Genomic DNA, 19,985 nt, shown 5'->3' on the forward strand with positions numbered 1-19,985 from the left:
GATAAATTATGGCAAGTAGCGCCTTCTGCAAAAGCATTTGTTATTTACATTTGTATAAATGTATAAGTAAGAAATAGATGCACTTTCTTACTTTTTAAGGCTTCTAGTGCTTTTAGGAAATTCATGCAGCAACTTCTTACGATATTCTATTAACAATTCATGTAATCGATCTTCTTTCCTTTCACTTTCTTCAATGGTTTTTGTGGTCAGTTCCAGGAGCTCAGTATTGGTTTGGAAAAGGCGGCAGGCATAGCACGTGGATTTGGCTGTTTCCATCTTGTCTCCAGTAAGCACCCAGACTTTCAAGCCAGCTGCATGCAGAGCTTCAATGGTCTCTGCAGCCTGATCTTGCAGCCTACAGACACAAAGAAACCTTGTTAACTTCTAAATTTCTTGACAGAAGTCTGTTGAAGCAAGCATTCTTACAGCTTACTAGTAATGCAAGTCTAGAATCCTGACTCCTTATCACCGTTATTTTTGTCTCTGATAGAGCTTCTCTTACTAAATTAAATTCCAAACAATGAAGTTCAGAAAATTTCATATTTCTTGAGGTAACTGGTACCCAGCAGCATAATAAAAATTGAAAATATAAAGCCAGGAGGGAGAGGCAGAGGCAGGTGGAGTTTTTTTTGAGGCCATCATGGTCTACATCTACAAGAGCTAGTTCCAGAACAGGTTCCAAAGCTGCAGAGAAACAAAAAAAAAAATAATGCCATCAGGATACAACAAGGCTGATACTCATATGAACTCACAAAGACTGTGATGGCATGCACTTACGATTAGGTACAAACCAGACTAAATCCGAGTACTGAGAAGGGAAAATGGAATCAATGTCTCTACCCTAACCTAGAAAACAATTTGTAATTGATACTTATTTGAAAGGAAAACAGATTCTTGAACAGATTAAACGACCCTGGGTACATGAAAAGTACCTAGCTGACAAAAAAAAAAGCTACAAATAAACAAAAGAATTGAAACTATAAGCAAAAATATCCAAATACTCACCAAATGTCTTTATTTATTGTCACTTTAAGTGTATTTTCTATGACATCTCACTATGTAATTCTTTTTTTCTCTTTTGAAACATAATCTCACTTTGTAGCTCCGGCTGTTCTGGAACTCACTATGTAGACCAGGCTGGCTTTGAATTTATAGAGATCCCTGCCTCTGCCTCCAAAATCTGGGATTAAATGCATGAACTTTCATGTCGAAGCAACAAATTCTTAACATGTTCCAAAATGGAAAGAGCTAAAACATTCTAATTAGATATGGGGACTGTGCATAAATTGTTATCTTTGGGGAGCTTTTAAGATTAGGAAATCTGCTAAGTATGGTAGCTTGCCTTTAATCCCAACACATGGGAGGCAAATGAAGGTAGATTTCTATGAGTTTGAGGTTAACATGGTCTCTATACTGTGTTCTAGGCAAGCCAGAGCTACACAGTTGATATCCTGTATCATAGAAAAGAAATAATAAAGAGGAAACCCAGTAATTTTTAATGATGATTTAAGAATAATTTTAAAAGGTAAAGGATAGAAGAATGACACATTCTTTAGGTTCTAAACTTTCAGTCACCAGAATAATCAATGAAATTTTACAAAAGAAATTTTGTTAATAGGAGGAAGGGAAAGGGGAATTTTAAGAAGTAGGAAAGAACAATAAAAGCTGAGAATATGATTAAAATATGTGTATGTATGGGAATGTCACAATGAAACTTTTTAACTTTTTGTAATATATGTTATTAATTTTCCAGGAGAGGACTGGAGAGATGGTTAGGGGTTTAAAGCATGTATTACTCTTCCAGGGGGCCTTATTTCAATTGCTAGCATGTGTCACGTGGCTCCCAGCAACCTGTGGTTCCTGCTATCAGAGATCAGATGTATGTCCTGCAGGGGTATTCCCACATACATGGAATTCTCACCACCCTTATCCATTACACACACACACACACACACACACACACACACACACACACAACAATTCAAATAAAAATAAGATGAATCTTCAAAAAAATTTCAGGACAGAAGTTGAAGATGGAAAGGTTTAAGGGAAGATGAGAATGAATAAAAATGAGAATCCTCCTGAATATTAACCTTCATCAGGCGATGAAAGGAGACAGAGACAGAGACCCAAATTGGAGCACCGGACAGAAATCTCAAGGTCCAAATCAGGAGCAGAAGGAGAGGGAGCACAAGCAAGGAACTCAGGACCGCGAGGGGTACACCCACACTCTGAAACAGTGGGTATGTTCTTTCGGGAATTCACCAAGGCCAGCTGGCCTGAGTCTGAAAAAGCCTGGGATAAAACCGGACTTGCTGAACATAGGGGACAATGAGGACTACTGAGAACTCAAGAACAATGACAATGGGTTTTTGATCCTACTGTTGTACTGGCTTTGGGGGAGCCTAGGCAGTTTGGATGCTCACCTTACTAGACCTGGATGGAGGTGGGTGGTCCTTGGACTTCCCACAGGGCAGGGAACCCTGATTGCTCTTTGGGCTGACAAGGGAGGGGGACTTGATCGGGGGAGGGGGAGGGAAATGGTAGGCGGTAGCAGGGAGGAGGCAGAAATCTTTAATAAATAAATAAATAAAAAGAAAAGAAAAAAAATGAGGAGCTATCAAGAACCCTTCGAACTACAGGATCAACCTACCAGTAAGATATATCCATGATTCAACATACTGTGAATGTGACTGACAGGTAGTAGCAACTGGTTTCTAGAAGTTATATCTGAGGGAGCTGGAGACATGGCTGTGGTTTAAAAGCACTGGCTACTCTTACTGAGGAGATTCTCAGTACATACATGACACCTTTCAACTGTTGGTAATTCCAGTTTCTAGGGATCTGACAACCTCTTCTGACCTCTAAGGGCACTGCACGCATGTAGTGCAACAGGTATACATGCAGGCAAAACACTCATACACAAAAATAAACAAATCTTTAAAGGATTGTATTTGAGGGCCATTCTATGGAAGGAAACTCATGTCAAAAGTCTGTAGCTGGGGAGGTCCTAGGCCCTAAGAGGTAATCTACTGGGATTTTTGTTTTTACTAAATGGAAATGGTATCAAATTGTCTTTTAAATATTTTTGTTTATACTCATAGATTAGTGCTGCTCTCAATATTGGTTATAGAAGATTCTCTTTGTAGTGGGTGATAGTTAATTAAATGAATGGTCAAAGTATGAAAATAAATGACAGTTTACAGCTCAGACTTCAATAAGAATTTTATATTATCCCTCTGTGGTTTAGAAAACATCTTGAAAGAGGGGGAGGAAAGAATATAAGGGCTGGAAGAAAGGAAGAGTACTTTGAACTGCTATCTTTTGGACTTGGCATGGCCACTGCACTCAGAAATTCATAGCAGATGGGTTTACCTACACAAGATGGGACCTATCAACAATTCTCTCATAAGTGGGCAAGGAGCTCATAGTTACTCTCTGAGGAACTACTGGCAATTAATGGTTGCTGAGGTAGGATATTCGTTTTCTTTAATGGCACAGTCACCATTAAGTTTTCCATGCTCAGGTAAATGATCATACCATTCATGCTCATGCAAGCAACGCTAACTGAAATCAGTGGGTTGCAAAAAACAAAATCAATCAATCAATCAATCAAACAAACAAACAAACAAACAAACAAACCAGAAAGAGAGACAAGGAAGCAGACATGAAAACAGAAGGGTCAATGGGAGCAGGACTAGGATGAGAGAGGTTAATGGGGATGAAATAACTATATATTATATTATGCATATATGAAGTATCAAAGAATAAATATTAACATAAAAATAATAAAAACTTTAATACTTTTCATTGGTTGAATATATCGGTAATTTTTTCCATACTTAAAAATTTAATTAATGTATTATATGTGCATGGTTGGTTTTTTTCTGCATATATATTTGTATGATATGTGCATGTCTGGTGTCCAAGGATGGTAGAAGGCATTAAGTTCCTCAGGACTGGAGTTACAGATGATTACTGATACCATGTGGGTGCTGGGAATTGATCCCACATTCTCTGGAAAAGAAACCAGTATGCCAAACCATGGAGTCATCTCTCTAGTCCTTTCTTTGAAAACTTGTAAAATACTCAAAAGTTAAAAAAATATTTCAAGCACATCACTAAGTCTTAAAATAATGTCTGACAGATCTCATCTTATATATTTGTCTTATTTTTAATCATATTTTAAAGTACTCAAAAATATATTCTGGCTTGTTGAAGCAGGTTAAATTCTTGTGCTGTTTACCAGAAATTTCCTTTCTGCTCATTTACCAAAATCTTACCCATTCTTCTAGGAAATAGCTCAAATAATGATTTTACAACCCTGCTTTATGTACTGTAAGGTGGTTTTATAAAAGTTACAGAAACAATTAGATGATTTAGTAAATACTAAAAAACTATATTGATAAAGGATTCATTCTTTCTTAGATACATGCATTTAATTTGAAACTATTTCTAGAGTTCAAAATCTGCTGTATTTTCTATACATGGTAAAATAATCTTAGATGGCAATGCTAAATGAGATATTTCAAAATATGTAAATAAATTACTAATCTGAGTCATACTACCCTAAGTGACTGGTGATTAAAATACTAGAGCAGATCTTTATTCAGCAGATATGCTAATATGGCCTGGGGAAAGGTCTGGAAGAGATAAAGAACTACAAATAATTCAGGAATACTGGCTGGTGGAGGATAAACAGTCTCCCTCAGGTAAATGCACACCAATTGGTTATCCAATACCAGATGGTCAGCTCTGAAAACAAACATACAAGCAACATTTACATATTACTTAAAATATATTACTTACATATTATATAGTAACATGAGTAACCATTTATATATTTAGAAATATATACACAAACAGCCAAATAAAGAAAAAGAGGCCATGAATGTGAAAGAGAACAAAGTAGAGCTGGACATGGGAGTTTTTAGAGGAAGGAAAGGGAAGAGGAGAAAATGATGTAATTATATTATAACGTCAAAAACTAAAATAAAAATTAGCAACAGTATCTAGTTACTTGTCTTCCACAGCAGTGGCTCCAATTAAATTCATATTTGTCTCAATCTCATCAAAAATCTTTTCCAGTTTTTCTTCTCTATCCTGTAGGGCCATTTTTGCCTCTATTAGTTGTGTATTAATTCTTTCAAAATCATCTGGAGCAATTTCTTTGAAGGCTACACAAAGAGTCCGATACCCATCCTAGAAGCAAAGCAGAAGGTCTACAGTTACCTCTGTAATAGCTGAATTAATGTCATACTATTTTAAAGATTATGTGTTGAGCATGTGTCAGTGTATGTGTTAGTTATGTGCACATGAGTGCAGGTGACTGTGGAGGCCAGAGGCATAAGATCCCCTGGAGCTGGAGGTATAGTTAGTTATGAGCTACCCACTGTGGGTACTAGGAACCAAACTTGTTGGCTCATCTGTAAGACCAGTGCATGCTCTTAACTTCTGAGCAATCTCCCTAGCCCCAATCATATTCTTGAAATGAATTTGCTTTACCCATCCATACAGGAAAAATTCTTAACACATTTAATTTTTTAAAATGAACAGAATGTAGCCAAAGAGTTAACATTCAGTCAAGTTCTCAGAAACTAACAGCTCTTTAAAAAAAAAAAAAACTCCTTGAAACATCTTCAACAAGTAAGATCCTTGAAACATCTTCACTTAGTACTAGCTCTGACCACAGTACTAGTATAGAATAATAGTTTATATCAAAATAAAGAATATAGGAATATAACCAAATTTCCATGCACAAGAAATAGACCATAAAATAAACTAAATTAACTTTAACATCTATTTAAAAACCATAAACATAGTTATATGCAGTATTTCTCCACTTACTTATTGAAGGGAAGGGCATAGGCTTACCATTGCATTACGTTCCACATGGGCTTTGGTTAACTCAATTTCATGGTTATGCACCCTGGGAAAAACTGATGAATCTGCTCCTTTACAAAAAAGTAATATATCTCCTACAATAAAGAACCAAAGCACTCAACTTAGAATATGAAGACTGGTATTAGGATTTTAAGAAGAGTTAACTTTAAGATGGCCTCTCTCATCCAGCTGCTATATATTTTGAGCCTGTCTTGCAATGTTAAATCAAATGGAATGAAATATCTAGAACTTTAGTTTATCAAAAGAACAATCATCATCTTTCCAGAACATTATAGACATCATAAATAAGCTAGATACTACTACATGCAACCCTGCTATATTTCCTTGCAGTAAATCATGAACTAGTAGGCTGTGTCAAGGAACTCCAGGTGACATTACTTTGAAAATGTAACTGGACATGAAGTAGAGCCAAGAACCACATTCAAACTCCAACAGCTTAAATTAATTTTGAATAAACTAGAAGAATACTTGCTTGATGGCCTGTACTGGGAACTTGAAAATATTTTTATAGAATGCTGTATCATAAATACAGTTTTAGATCATGTACTGTTGAGTAATAAAAGATACTTTATCCTTATGAGGTAAATAGCTGAGCAAATTAAAAAATGTAGCTTTGGGACCAGTGACCTTTGCATATCATTTTTGCAGGCATTTTACCATTTGCAGAAGAATATAGGTATAGATGTGCACACATAAAAGCAGTAAGGATTTAAATGCTAAATGTTTTCATTTTTAATCAAACATCTGAAGTATATTTAAGTCATAAACAAACTTCATAAAAATATATTAAAATCAATCTCATGACTTTGCAGTCATCCCAGAAAGCAGAGTAAAAATGACCCACCTTTCTCTATTTCTCATCATTAAGGAATTTGCAAAATAATTAATACTAAAATAAATTAAGGATATTTTGAAAATTAGGCCAAAAACCACATGTGCACACATGTACATACATCTGAGAGCTTTCAAATAAAGGCGTGCTCTCCCATGAGTCTTTCAGAATCTGAACAGAAGGCAAACTACCACAGTGCCTTCTAAAGATATTGAGGAGCTTAGAGATGATGGTACCCATTTCTCTGAAAAGGCAAGTTTTATTCTTTCACAGTTTGTAGCGCTGGAATGAAACAAAATGCCCTTTCCTAGAAACTTGGGTTAATCATACATCTGTACTTGCTTCCAATGAGTGTAAAGCAGTAGGAGAATAATAGTGGTCAGAGAAGGATCGAAAGCCAGTCACTCTCTGAATTCTAGACTTCTATAATTGGTAGTTCCAGACCATTTAAATCTTCGTATAATTTAATCTAATTGATAATTCATCCATACATAGACAAATCTAAGCCATCTCATACTGTTATTACACTCTTTAAACCCTTCTCTAGCTTCTTACTGTTTTAGGATAAAATGTGACATTTCTGAAACACTAAATTGCTGTTTCAGTAAAATCTGTAAGATTACTTAATCCTAAACTACATAAAATGTTTCTTTCCTCAAAAAAAGTTGACAAAAAAAACTTACAAGTAGAAAAAGATAAGTAAGTCAGATTTTAAAGATGCATACCTCCTTGGGTCTTCACAATTACACTCATACGTCGGCGGATAGAATCAAAATTTAAGGTGTGGAGAAGTTCATACCTTTAGGAAAGGAAAGACAAAAAAGTGAAATACCTAAACTACACTGAATAAGAAAAAGCATATTACTGAAACATCTTAATGAACACAAAGCTTTGCTCTTTGGATGGGAAGAGCTAGTTTTTTATACAACTGGTACTTTTATTTTTCTTTGAAATTTCTCTGCATGTAGAGCATGCTGATAATAGTAGTAAAAGCTATTTTTATTTTCTCACTGTATAACTTACAAAGAGAGTGACTGTATAAGAATGGAAAACAAAGAACTGGCTCACCAAGTCATCTCTGGAGGGGGTATAGGATGGTTGTAATTTTGGTGTGCCTACTATGCGGTCAGACAATGTGCTAGGTTCTGAGAAATTGAGATGAATCTGCCAAAGACTCTTCTCTCCAAGAACTTACCACAGTATAAAGGAGACAAAGGATAACGAACATAACTATATTCCATGTCCACGCAATACTACAATCAAAAATACTTAAAATGGAGAGACCCAAGCACAGAAAAACGGCGAATTGAAAGAATGTCTCCTGGCAAGGGTATGCACTGGATTCTAAATGAATGACACGATGAGGAAACAGGGCTGACTTTTCATAGGGGAGAAAACACATGAAAGCATGTATGGCAGCACATGGTTCACACAGAGTTTAAAGTTCCAATGTCTGAAAAACTCAGTTCTATGCAAGAGATGAAATACTCAAAGTAAGCAAGGGTTGAGAACTGGGAATTTAGTGCTGTTTCAGAAACGTGGCATTTTATCCTAAAACAGTAAGAAGCCATAGAAGAGCTTAAAGAGTCCAATAACATTATGAGATGGCTTAGATTTGTCTATGTATGGATAAACTATTACTTAGATGAAATCATACAGAATAGTTAAGAAAAGGAGGGATTTGTGAATGAATATTTTCACCTATATTTCGCAAATAATTCAGCAAGACTCATTCTGGCTACTGGACATGTAAACCAAACTGGAGTTTCTACTTTAAATCCTCATTTTTGATGCTCTATGAAAAATAGGTTTTCCTACTCCAACTATATTTATATGAAACCCTGAAATGGGAGAACACAGTTCAATATTTATAGGTACATTAAGTTTTCTTTCCTATCTGAATCTATTTACTTTTATTTTTTGAGTTCATAATATAATTACTTGATTTATTTATAGTATAATTATATTACCCCCGTTTTTCTCCCTCCAAGCCCTCCCATAAACTACTTCTTACTCCCTTTCAAATCTTTTTTTAAAATTTTAATTCATTTTACATACAACCACAATTCCCCTTCCCATCCCTCCTCCTGCCCTCCATCCCCACCTGTCCACTACTCCAAAAGGATAAGGCCTCCCATGGGGGAGGCTACAAAGTCTGGTATATTCAGTTGAGGCAGGAACAAGCCCTTCCTCCCTGCATCAGGCTGAGCAAAGCATTAATGTTCACAATTGGATTAAAAAATGACAAACATCAAAATACAGAACTACTTACTCTTCTATTTCTTTTCTTTGGTTTTCTACTCGTATATGTCCATTCCAATTTCCCAAAAATGTGAACCCAAACCTATCAAAAACAACAAAGACTTGTATATCTTCCAGAAACAGTTATTTTCCTCTTTCACTGTTATTACCTATCCTTTTAAATTCCTTTCTTCTTTTATACAATCTCAATCTCCAATTGCATTTCCTATTTCATTTGCCAACAAAGAGCAAGCCAATGACTGGCTACTACTGTATTCAATTTGTAATTCCAATTTTTCAGCAAACATAGTATGTGGCCTTTTAGGTACTTAGTCATCTTGAATCTCATGTGTAAACTAGATTGTCAGTTACCAAATGACATCAAAATTGCTGGCAGCATTCAGAAATTACATGTGTTATACAAAAGCTGCCACTGATTTACAAAATAGTATGACAATTTGGACTAATATCAGAATACATGAATAAGTCAAGCTAAACAAATGTATCACTATTTTCTTTTTGAAGTTACATAATAGGAGAGGCATAAGATAGAGTTACTGAAGCAAATGAAAAAGTAAACAAACTTCTGCCCTCCTGTGGTTTCACTTTCTCAGAAGTAAAAGAAATGCTTACTTTTTTGCTCCTTTCACCAAAGCTATTTCATCTGGTGAGGAGGAGATATAGGTGAATTCAGCTGCTTCTGTAGGTCCATCAACAGCATCATTTGTTTTAATTTCTACAGTGTGACATAAACACAGGGCACGCAGAAAGAGTTCCTCCCGGTTCTGTAAAACAGAAACGGAAAATGACTATTATTTTTATCCCTAGGTAACCAGACAGAGAACAAAAAAAAGATATTAATGTGACAGCATTTTATAATCTCTAAGAAACTAGCTAATGAAAATTTATAAATTCCCAATACTCAAATGCATACCTAGCAACTAATAGAATTATGGGTTCATAGTCAGCATCCCTAGAATATGTATTAACTCACCCAGGTTAGAGTAGTACCACCTATACCTAAGGCTATAACTTCATGGCCTAAGAGGTAATTAGGTATCTAAGTCACAATCTAGCAATTGTTCATGTGTCAGGAGACTTTGATCTGTTTAACATGAAAATCTAGAACTTCAAATCTATATTTGAAAAGATGACTTCTTAGAGGAACTGATTTTTTTTTAAATGTGAATCCACATACAGCCAAGCTAATGTTTTGTTCAAATGCCATTTCCTATAATTCTATTTGTAACTTCTAGTTGTTTATAAATGCTAAAGGTGTTAATAAAAGAAGGTGTATTCAAAAGTACAAATGATTATTCAAAGGTCTGTATCATGTGCCCATTGGAAAATACTGTATTTTACTATGTAATAATAACGAATGCTTATAAATATTGATTTCTCAGAGAAAATATTAATTGGGAAAATGTCACCTTATCTGCTTTATCAAAAAAGGCTGAGGGCCCATCAGTTTGAGATAATCCATCAACTTCCTGAGTTATGTCTTTATATTTGTGTCCATCAATGCAGCATTCAATGAATTCCATGCTATTTTCAGTGAGTGTTCCAGTCTTATCTGTAAATACATAATCCACCTAAAAACAAGGATATAAACATATAAATTTTCATTAATATAGTTAAGTTTTAGACAGCTATAAGAAGGCAATCCTATTTCCAAAGCCATAGAAATCACCTATTCTAAGACTTGTCAAATGTTGGATTATAAATAAATGAATGAGAAAGTTGTGAGCATTTTCAAAGATACTGAAACTTACTTAAATGCAGAAGACTAATAGGACAGAAAACCATGACTCTTTTATTAAGCTAAGCACCTTTAATTTAATCCTTTAATGTTTTTTATAAGGTAAAGTAAAAAGTCAATTTTCTAAGGAAGAAACCAACATAGTGCACCCCCCACTGTCATGTACATAATACAATGGGAAAAATGTAATAGAAATGTACTTGGCATACAATAAAAGAAAAACTGATAATTTTTCCCCTTGAAAAGCACAATTACAATTTTATTCTATTTTATAAATTCATTGGGTGTATGTGTCCATGCCATCGCACATAACATGCAAGCCAACACACAGATAGAGGTTGGAGGACAACCTGTAGAAGACAGTTGTCTCCTTCCATCATGTAGGATCCAGAGATCTATCTTAGGTCATTAGGCTTTTTGATAAGCACCTTTATCTGGGGAACTATCTTGTCAGAAGAACTCTCAATAAAAATACTGCATTATGTGTGGGTGTGTGGAAGATGTCGCTCCCCCTTACCCCTCACCTGCTGCGACAAATGACAGACAAAAGACCTGACCCTCCTCCTAACCAGTTGCAGCACTCAGGCAACAGGGCCATGCTCCTTGTCTGGGCAGCACAGTAGAGCTCACCCTGCTGGCAGAAGCAAGGGTGAGCTGGCCCTGAGGGTAGGAGAGTGGGATAGCTAGCCACAGGCCCCTCATCTGCCATGTGGTGGTGAGGGCAAGGGAGCTGACCCTTCCCCTTATCAGCTACAGCACTTGGGAAAGTGGGCCCTGCATCTTGCCTGGGCAGCACAATAGAGCTGACCCTATTGACTAGGTGCAGGTCCCTCCGAGAACATGAGCATGGGAGATCTGGCCTTGCCCCTGATCTGACATATGGTGGTGTGAGTGGGGGAAAGAAGCTCTCTCCCTGACACCCCTCACTGCCTATGGAAGGTGGGAGAGCTGTCCCCTGCACACGCCTGGGCAACACAGTAGAGCTGGTTCTGAAGGTGTAGGTGCAGGAGAGCCAACTGAGAGTGTGAAAGCAGAATTGGCCCCACCTCTTGCAAGGGGAAAACTAGCTGGGCAGTGCTGGAGAGCTCGCCCTAGAGGTGAAGACAGGGGAGAGCTGGTGGGCTGAACAACCCTGCAACTACCTAGGCCCAGAACCAGGGCTATGTGTTAGCCCACCCCAACATCCACCCCATCTGTGATCTGTTGGAGCACAGGAAGGCCAGCCCTGCAGACCCAAAGCTGCAGGATCTCCGTGACACAGGGCAACTGCAGGATAACCAAGAGGAGTCCCAGTGAGGGCCCAGCATCGATAGTGTAGTAGAAACCAGAGGCCTTGAACCAGATCAATGGCTCTGTGCAATGAACACTGGCAAGTAAAGATATATGGATAAAAGGGTCTACTGCGTGACTCACTGTGTCACACTACAGCTTCCAAGATGAGATTTGTCCTTTTTTTCTTTTCTTTTTCTCTTGAATTTTATTTTATTTTAAGGGGGAAGCTGCAAGGGCAGAGAATTGATACAAAGGGAACAAAGGGATGGGAAATGAATGGGATCGAGATGTGTGATGCAAAGGATACAAAGAATAAGTAAAAAGAAAGTTTAAGAAAAAATACTGCATTGATGTAAAAAGCATGACTGTAGAACATATACAGAAGAGAAATGTTGACAGTTATCTACTTAGGAGATATAACAGGTAAAGGGTGATAAAAACTTCTTTTCATGTCTAGTTTTGTAGATATTCCTAAAAATGTTTCCAAATTTAAGAAAAGCAATAGGTTAAACTATAATATGTATTGTACTTTTGCAAATAATGGGAAATATGCTAATGAAATAAAATTTCCATTATATTAAATCAGTTTGAGCACTTACATGCTATCTCAGTTTTTATCTATTCTATTTATAACATCTGGCTTTTAGAAACCCACAATTTTATCCTCCTTTTCAGTAATGTATGCTGAAATAGTTAAAATTATAGGCTGACAAGAACAAGTGTAAGCACAAGATTAAGGTTTTTATAATGTACGGAAAAGAGATGAACTCCAGCAGTTGCTTTCTAATTATTTTTCAAAGCTTTTCATGGTAGCAGCACTGACACAAATAAAGCATTCTAGTCTTCCTTTTTCCCTATTAGCCAGCCAAGTTTGAATTTTCTTTTTAAATTCATCTTAGTGGTATTATTTGTGCATCATTGAGGATTTTCTAAATAAACTGAAATTCTTTGAGGCTTTATATTCTTGATCAAAATATTCACTTTCATATTTCCACAAATCCTGGGTTGTTTCACATCATGCATTTAGATTAGTATTAGCTCATTCAGAGATTCTTTTGTGTGTGTGAGTATGTGGATGCCAGAGGAGAACTTTGGGTGTTGTTCCCTAGGAACTGTTCATCTCTCTTTTGAGTTAGGGTCTCTTTCTGACCTAGAACTCCCCAAGGAAGCAAGGCTAGCCCATTAGTGAGCCTCTTCAGTATTTGTGTTAAAGTGCAACCACTATGCTAGGCCTTTTCTCAGTGGTTCCCTAGGAGAGATCTTATATCCTTGTGCTTCTGAAGGAAGTACTTTACTGACTGAGCTATCTTTCTAGCGTCCTTTTAGAATCTTAAGGCATTAGTGTTAAAAGTGGTAACTTCAATATAAAATGTACAATTCTTTAGCTTTTGTGGGACAGTATAGACAGTAAAGGTCTGCAAACACCAAATCTCAAAAGTATAGGGCAAAAAACTATGAACTAAAACATACATCTTATTTTCAAATTTAAATTACTAGGCAATGTTGATTTTGTTGGCTCTAAAATCAGAAAACTTACAAAACCATTCTCATATTCTATGTACTCAGGAAAAGTAAACAGGGGGCTAGTTGTGATTTATATTTAAAAGAATTTTCATATTTAAAGGCTCGGGAAAAAAAAGAGAGATTGCTGCTTGGCTCTCCCTCACAGGTTCTAGCTTTGAGATGGATGAAAAGACTTCTCCATATCAGAAAAGCCAAGTTCATCATTTTGTGGCTACAGAGTCTGCATTAGTTAAATATTGTAAAATATACATTTGATCCCTTTACTTTCTGAAATAGCTTCAAACACACATGGCATCTCCAGACTGGTAAGAATGTTATTTTGAGATGGGAGATCAATGAGTGTGTGTTCATATTCAGCACGGTGTGACAAAAGGTGTATCCCAACTAGATAGTCTTTGTTTTGCTGGCGGATGTAGCAAGAAAGGTGGAGGAAGATAGAGGAATCTGTAATAGGTGCTAAGACAGTTTGCTTCTATACCCTCTTTTTCCTTCCACCGACTACCTCAATTTTCTTTCTTTTCTGATGCAATGGTTACAGAACTAGGGTGAAACTACTGAGTGCTGGGCCTGTGGTACAGGCCTGTGATCTCTGCTGCCAAGGAGGCCAAGGTGGGGGTATTGCTGAGGTTAAGACATGTCTGAGCTGCAGAGTGAGTTCAAAGTCATCCTGGATATTTCACTGAGATCCTATCTCAAAAAAGAAAAATGCTTGGAGCTATAGCTTAGTTCTAAGAGGCTTGGCTAGCATGTGTGAAGTCCTTGGTTCAATCTCTAATACTGAAAAAAAAATCATATATACAAACATACATACACAAAACAAAGAAGCAATATTATTCTGAAGCAAGTAATTTCAAGTTTTTCATTTGTTCTGTAGGGAATAGGACTCAAGATTCTATAAGTGCTAAGCAAGCACTCCACACTGAAGTACACTCCCAGATCCTGTTTGAAAACTCCCTTTAAAACTCCTAAGGGGCTTATATCAGTGGGCTGTACATTTACCATACTTGGAAGTAACATTACAGATAGCTAATCATACCTTCACGTAACTTTACTATATCTAAATGGTAGTAGATTGAGGGAAGGGTTCCTCTAGAGTAGTAGCCTAGAGTCTAGATAAACACAGCAGACAAACTTAATCACCTTTCCCAAAGTAAAAAAAAATAGATATGAAGAAAAGCAGAAACCACAGTTGTGGATCCCAAATGAATAAATGGAATTATGCAGTGAGTATAATCTAATAATACTAAATACCTTAAAATGGGCTCAGACAAAGAGATGACAGTGTTTCCTACTTTAATCAAATCAAAGCCTCCTAATAATTTTTTTAATTGGACAAGTTTTGGATGAAATCTATATTCTCAATATTCTCACCCTTGGAGACATCCTGGATAATGAACTAGGGTAAGTATTAATAACTGAGTAGGATTCTAAGTAAGTCTCATTACTACTTGAGGCTGTATGTCCTCTTGATGTAAAGGGATGGGTATCTGAAAATGGGAAAAGATTGCTACATTATAAAATACCTAATATTAATAATCTCAGTCTCATGAATAAAACTCTAAAAAACCTCTGGTAATCGCCAAAAAGAAATAGGTATCTTTTATATACGAATGAGATGACTGGTGGCCCTATATACTTAGATATCATACTGAATAAAGGCAAGTCACTGGAAAAATTAAAGCATTAATTTGATGGCTGGAACTTTCACCTCCATCTTACAACCCCGGAGGGGGAGGATAAAAGAGCTGAAGGTTATCAACAATGGTTAATGATTTAATCAGTTATATTATGTTTTGCTACTTCTATTGAACCCTCAAAACAAAACAAGACCACCTTTCAGAGAGCTGATCATGTGAAGATTTCCTTAAAGATGGCACACTCAAGATGGCATGAGAGGTCTGCACTCCTTCCCATGTACCTTGCCTGTTATCATCTAGCTATCCATTAGTATCCCTTTTCATAACCATTTAAATAAATTAAGCAATATTATGATTCGCTGAGATTTTTTTTGGCTAAGTTGTCAAATTAATGAAAGTCAGTCAAGAGTCTATGTAAATTTTGATTTGCAACTGGATGGTCAGAATCACAAAGAAAAACCTGCACTTGTGACTGGCAATTGAATGATGACAGTATTGTGGGATTTAGCCTTCAATTTGTATCTTCAGGTGAATAGTATCAGAATTGGAGCTCACTAGAGAATTTGGCTTGATGTATGTGTGCAAATCCTCTCTACTTCCATATTATGATGGTGTTGTGTTGAATTACTCTAAGAATAGTGAAAGAAAAAAATTATTTTTTCTGATCTTTTAGTGAAACTGGCTGCTAAACAGAGGTTAAACAGAACTCTTGAGCTAGACTGAAAACACGAAGTTTTCTATTTTGTAAGTAAAAATTGATTAAACAAAACAAATAACAAATAGTTTAACCTAAAGGCACACTTCAGAGTCCTGGCTTTATCACTCACAAATCTTGAGAAAAATCTCTTCATTTTTCTTTAAAGTAAAATATTTGATGTGCCAGACTATAATGACTACACATAAAGCTTAACAAAAAATATGCCCTACATTCTAAATGTTGATTAATACTGTGATTCACTTGACCAAAATTAGTCTTAAGATTCTTTCTACTTCCCCTTACCATCTAATATTTCTGATTAATTATAACCATACTAATATAATTAGGTCTAATATGTTTGCCCAAATAGTTGATAATTTGAGTATTTTTAACTTCATAATAGCACCTTCAGTACATAGAACAAATCCCAGGTACATCTTAGGACGTCAAAACAACAACTTTATTGAATTAGTAGAATCAGAATTTATACTTAAGAATGATAATGTTGCCTGGGGGTTGTGACACATGCCCTTAAACCTAGTCCTTGGGAGGCAGAAGCAGGTAGATCTCTGTGAGCTCAAAGCCAACCTGGTACAGAACACGTTCCAGGACAGCAAGGTCTTCACAGAGAAAACCTACATCGAAAAAAACAAACAAACAAACAAAAAAGAATAATGTCATATTAAATATAGCTGCAAAAATGAGGAATATAAAGAAGGCTAGACCCATGAGTTTTTCAAGAGTCATTAAAATCATTCAGTTTTGATAGAGGAGGGTCATCTGTCTATCTGATGCTTTCATTCGTAAATTAATAAAGAAACTGCTTGGCCTGATAGGTCAGAACATAGGTAGGTAGAGTAGACAGAACAGAAGCTGGGAGAAAGAAAGCATAGTAGGTCAGCCGCCATGGAGCCAGCCACCAGGTCAGACATGCTGAATCTTTCCCAGTAAGCCACCACCTTGTGGTGCTATACAGATTATTAGAAATAGGTTAGTCAAGATGTGAGAGTTAGCCAGTAAGAGGCTAGAGATAATGGGCCAGGCAGTGTTTAAAAGAATACAGTTTCCATGTAATTATTTTGGGGCAAAAGCTAGCCGTGCGGGAGCAAGGTGGGACGAAAGGCAGGCCTGCTCGCCTCATCACTACACAGTTTTATCAAAGATTGGTACTTTATCAAATGTATCTTAAACATTCTAATTAAATTAAGCAATCTGGAGAGTCAGTGATCTCCATTGGAGCAGGTACAGGGGGATAACCACCTAGCGAGTGAGCCAGAGTCAGGGACCACCGAGGGTCCAGACATGAATCTAGGACCTTCAAGGGAGTAGACCCAAGCCAGGACCCCTGTGGGTCTGGGTGTGAGTCTAGGACCTTCCAGGAACTAGGCCTGAGCCAGGACTTCTGCCATTCTGGACATGAATCTGGGACATCCCAGGGAGTAGGAAGGAACCAGAGATCTCTGTGGGGACAGGCATGAGTCTGGGACCTCAGAGGGAGTAGGCCCAAGCCAGGACCTCTGTTAGTCCAGGCATTGCTCTGGGACATCAAAGGGAATAGACACAAACACGGAAACTCAGCAGGTCCGACCATGAGTCTGGGACTTCTGAGGAAGTAAGCTTGAGTCAGGTCCTCTGTGGTTCTGGGAGCACCCGAGCTTGGGAACTCCAAGGCAGTAAACTGGAGCCAGAAACCTTTGTAGGACCAACTTTAAGCCAGGGACTTCTGCAGAGGGGATCCAGACCAGGATTTACAGAAACAGGTCAAAGTGGGTAACCTAGAACAAAGTAGGCCTGAGACAGCAAACTCCAAGGGAGCAGAGCAAAACACAGGAGCACTGAGCTATCTCCAGGAACACGGAGTAACCAACGGGGTAACTGGAACTGCAGCACTGACTATGCCATGAGGAACAACCATATGAGCTTTGGATTCTTTGGAACCTAGAAGATTATTCAACAGAATCTCAGACAGCCTCAACCACAAATATCAGAAAAAAAGATGAGTAGAAAAGGTAAGAACACATGCAACAACAAAAAGAGCAACATGACACCAGTAAAATCTAATGACCCTACAACAGAAAGACTTGAACAACCAAATATAGATGAAGCAAAAAAAAATGACCTAAAAAAATAACTTCAAGAGAATGTTTGAAACTCTTAAAGAGGAAATGAGAAATTCCCTTAAAGAAATGAAGGAAAAGACAAACAAAAAATTGGAAGACATCAGAAACTCCCTCAAAGAAAACCAAGAAAAAGAAATGAAACATATGAAAAAAAATATTCAAGACTTGAAAAGTGAAAAGGAGACAACAAAGAAAACACAAGGCGAGGGAATTATAGAAAGAGAAATGAGAAAATGCTCAGGAACCACAAACATGATCAGCAGAATACAAAAGATGGAGGAGATAATCTCAAGCGCTGAAGATACAATAGAGGAAACAGACTCATCAGTTAAAGAAAACATTAAATCTAACAAAAGCTTAACCCCAAATATCCAGGAAATATGAAACACCATGAAACGGCCACATCTAAGAAAATAGGTATAGAAGAAGGAGAAGTTCAACTCAAAAGTACAGAAAATATATTTAACAAAATCATAGAAGAAAACTTTCCCAACCTAAAGAGAGATATGCCTATGAAGATACAAGAACTTACAGAATACCAAATAGACTGGATCCAAAAAAAGGTCCTTGTGCCACATAATAATCAAAACACTAAACATACAGAGTAAAGAAAGAATATTAAGAGCTGCAAAAGAAAAATACCAAGTAACATATAAAGGTAGACCTATCAGAAATACACCTGACTTCTCACTGGAGACAATGAAAGTCAGAAGCTCATGGTCAGGCATTATGCAGACATTAAGAGACCATGGATGCCAGCCCAGTCTACTATACACAGCAAAACTTTGAATCACCATAGAAGGACAAAACAAGATATTCCATGACAAAACTAGATTTCATCAATACCTAGCCACAAACCCAGCCCTACACACAATACTAGAAGGAAAACTCCAACCCAAGGAAGATGGCTACACCAACTAAAACAGAGACAACTGATGGTTTCATAGCAGGATATCCCAAAGAAGGGAAAAACATGCAAATTAACATCACCAACAATGAAAACTAAATTAACAGGAGATAGCAATCACTGGTCATTAATATCCCTTAATGTAAATGGACTCAACTCACCTATAAAAAGGCACAGGCTAACAGACTGCACACGAAAACAGAATCCATCCTTCTGCATACAAGAAACACATCTCAACCTCAAAGACAGACATCATCTCAGAGTAAAGGACTGGAAAAAAATATACCAATCAAATAGACCTAAGAAACAAGCAGGTGTAGTTATCCTAATATGTAACAAAATAGACTTCAAGCTAAAATCAGCCAAAAGAGACAAAGAAGGTCATTTCATATTAGTCCCAGGAAAAATCCATCAAGAGTAAATCTCAATATTGAACATGTATACCCCAAATACAAGGGCACCCTCATATGTAAAAGAAACACTTCTAAAACTTAAATCATACATTAAACTCCACACATTAATAGTGGAAGATTTCAATACTCCACTGGACAGGTCAGTCAGACAAAAATTTAACAGAGAAATAACAGAACTAATAGATGTTATGACTCAAATGGATTTCTATATAATATTTCATCCAAACAGAAAAGGATATATCTTCTTCTCAGCACCTCATGGAACGTTCTCAAAAATTGACCATGTACTCGGTAACTAAACAAACCTCAACAAATACAAAAAAATTAGAATAACCCAATGTACCTTATCAGATCACCACGGTTTAAAACTACAAGTCAACAGCACTACTAATTCCAGAAAGTCCACAAACACTTGAAAATTAAACAATGCTCACCTGAATCATCAATGGGTCAAGGAAGAAATAAAGGGAGACATTAAAGACTTCCTAAAATTCAATGAAACACACAACATACCCAAATTTATGGGACACAATGAAAGCACTGTTAAGAGCACTAAATGTTCATAGCACTAAATGCCTGCATAAAGAAGCTGGAAAAATCCCACACTAGTGAATTAACAGAACATTTGGAAACTTTAGAACAAAAATAAGCAAACTCACCTAAGAGAACTAGGCGGCAG

The 19,985-nt window shown here is 36.8% G+C and overlaps 1 protein-coding gene across 5 annotated transcripts in view; it reads right to left on the reverse strand.

The window, feature by feature from the left end:
* Atp11c (ATPase phospholipid transporting 11C) overlaps window positions 1-19,985 on the reverse strand; it is a 191,759-nt gene that overhangs the window by 53,629 nt on the left and 118,145 nt on the right. For all 5 annotated transcript variants that reach the window (XM_005358515.2, XM_005358514.2, XM_026784837.1 and 2 more), the window contains exons 13-19: window positions 10,408-10,569; window positions 9,611-9,762; window positions 9,009-9,080; window positions 7,462-7,535; window positions 5,875-5,978; window positions 5,021-5,202; window positions 92-355 (exon numbers count right to left, since the gene is read on the reverse strand). In XM_005358515.2, coding sequence (XP_005358572.1) covers window positions 92-355; window positions 5,021-5,202; window positions 5,875-5,978; window positions 7,462-7,535; window positions 9,009-9,080; window positions 9,611-9,762; window positions 10,408-10,569 — 1,010 coding nt within the window. The remainder of the gene's footprint in view (window positions 1-91; window positions 356-5,020; window positions 5,203-5,874; window positions 5,979-7,461; window positions 7,536-9,008; window positions 9,081-9,610; window positions 9,763-10,407; window positions 10,570-19,985) is intronic.

Source organism: Microtus ochrogaster, chromosome X (assembly GCF_000317375.1).
Source record: "Microtus ochrogaster isolate Prairie Vole_2 chromosome X, MicOch1.0, whole genome shotgun sequence".
Taxonomy (NCBI): Eukaryota; Metazoa; Chordata; class Mammalia; order Rodentia; family Cricetidae; genus Microtus; species Microtus ochrogaster.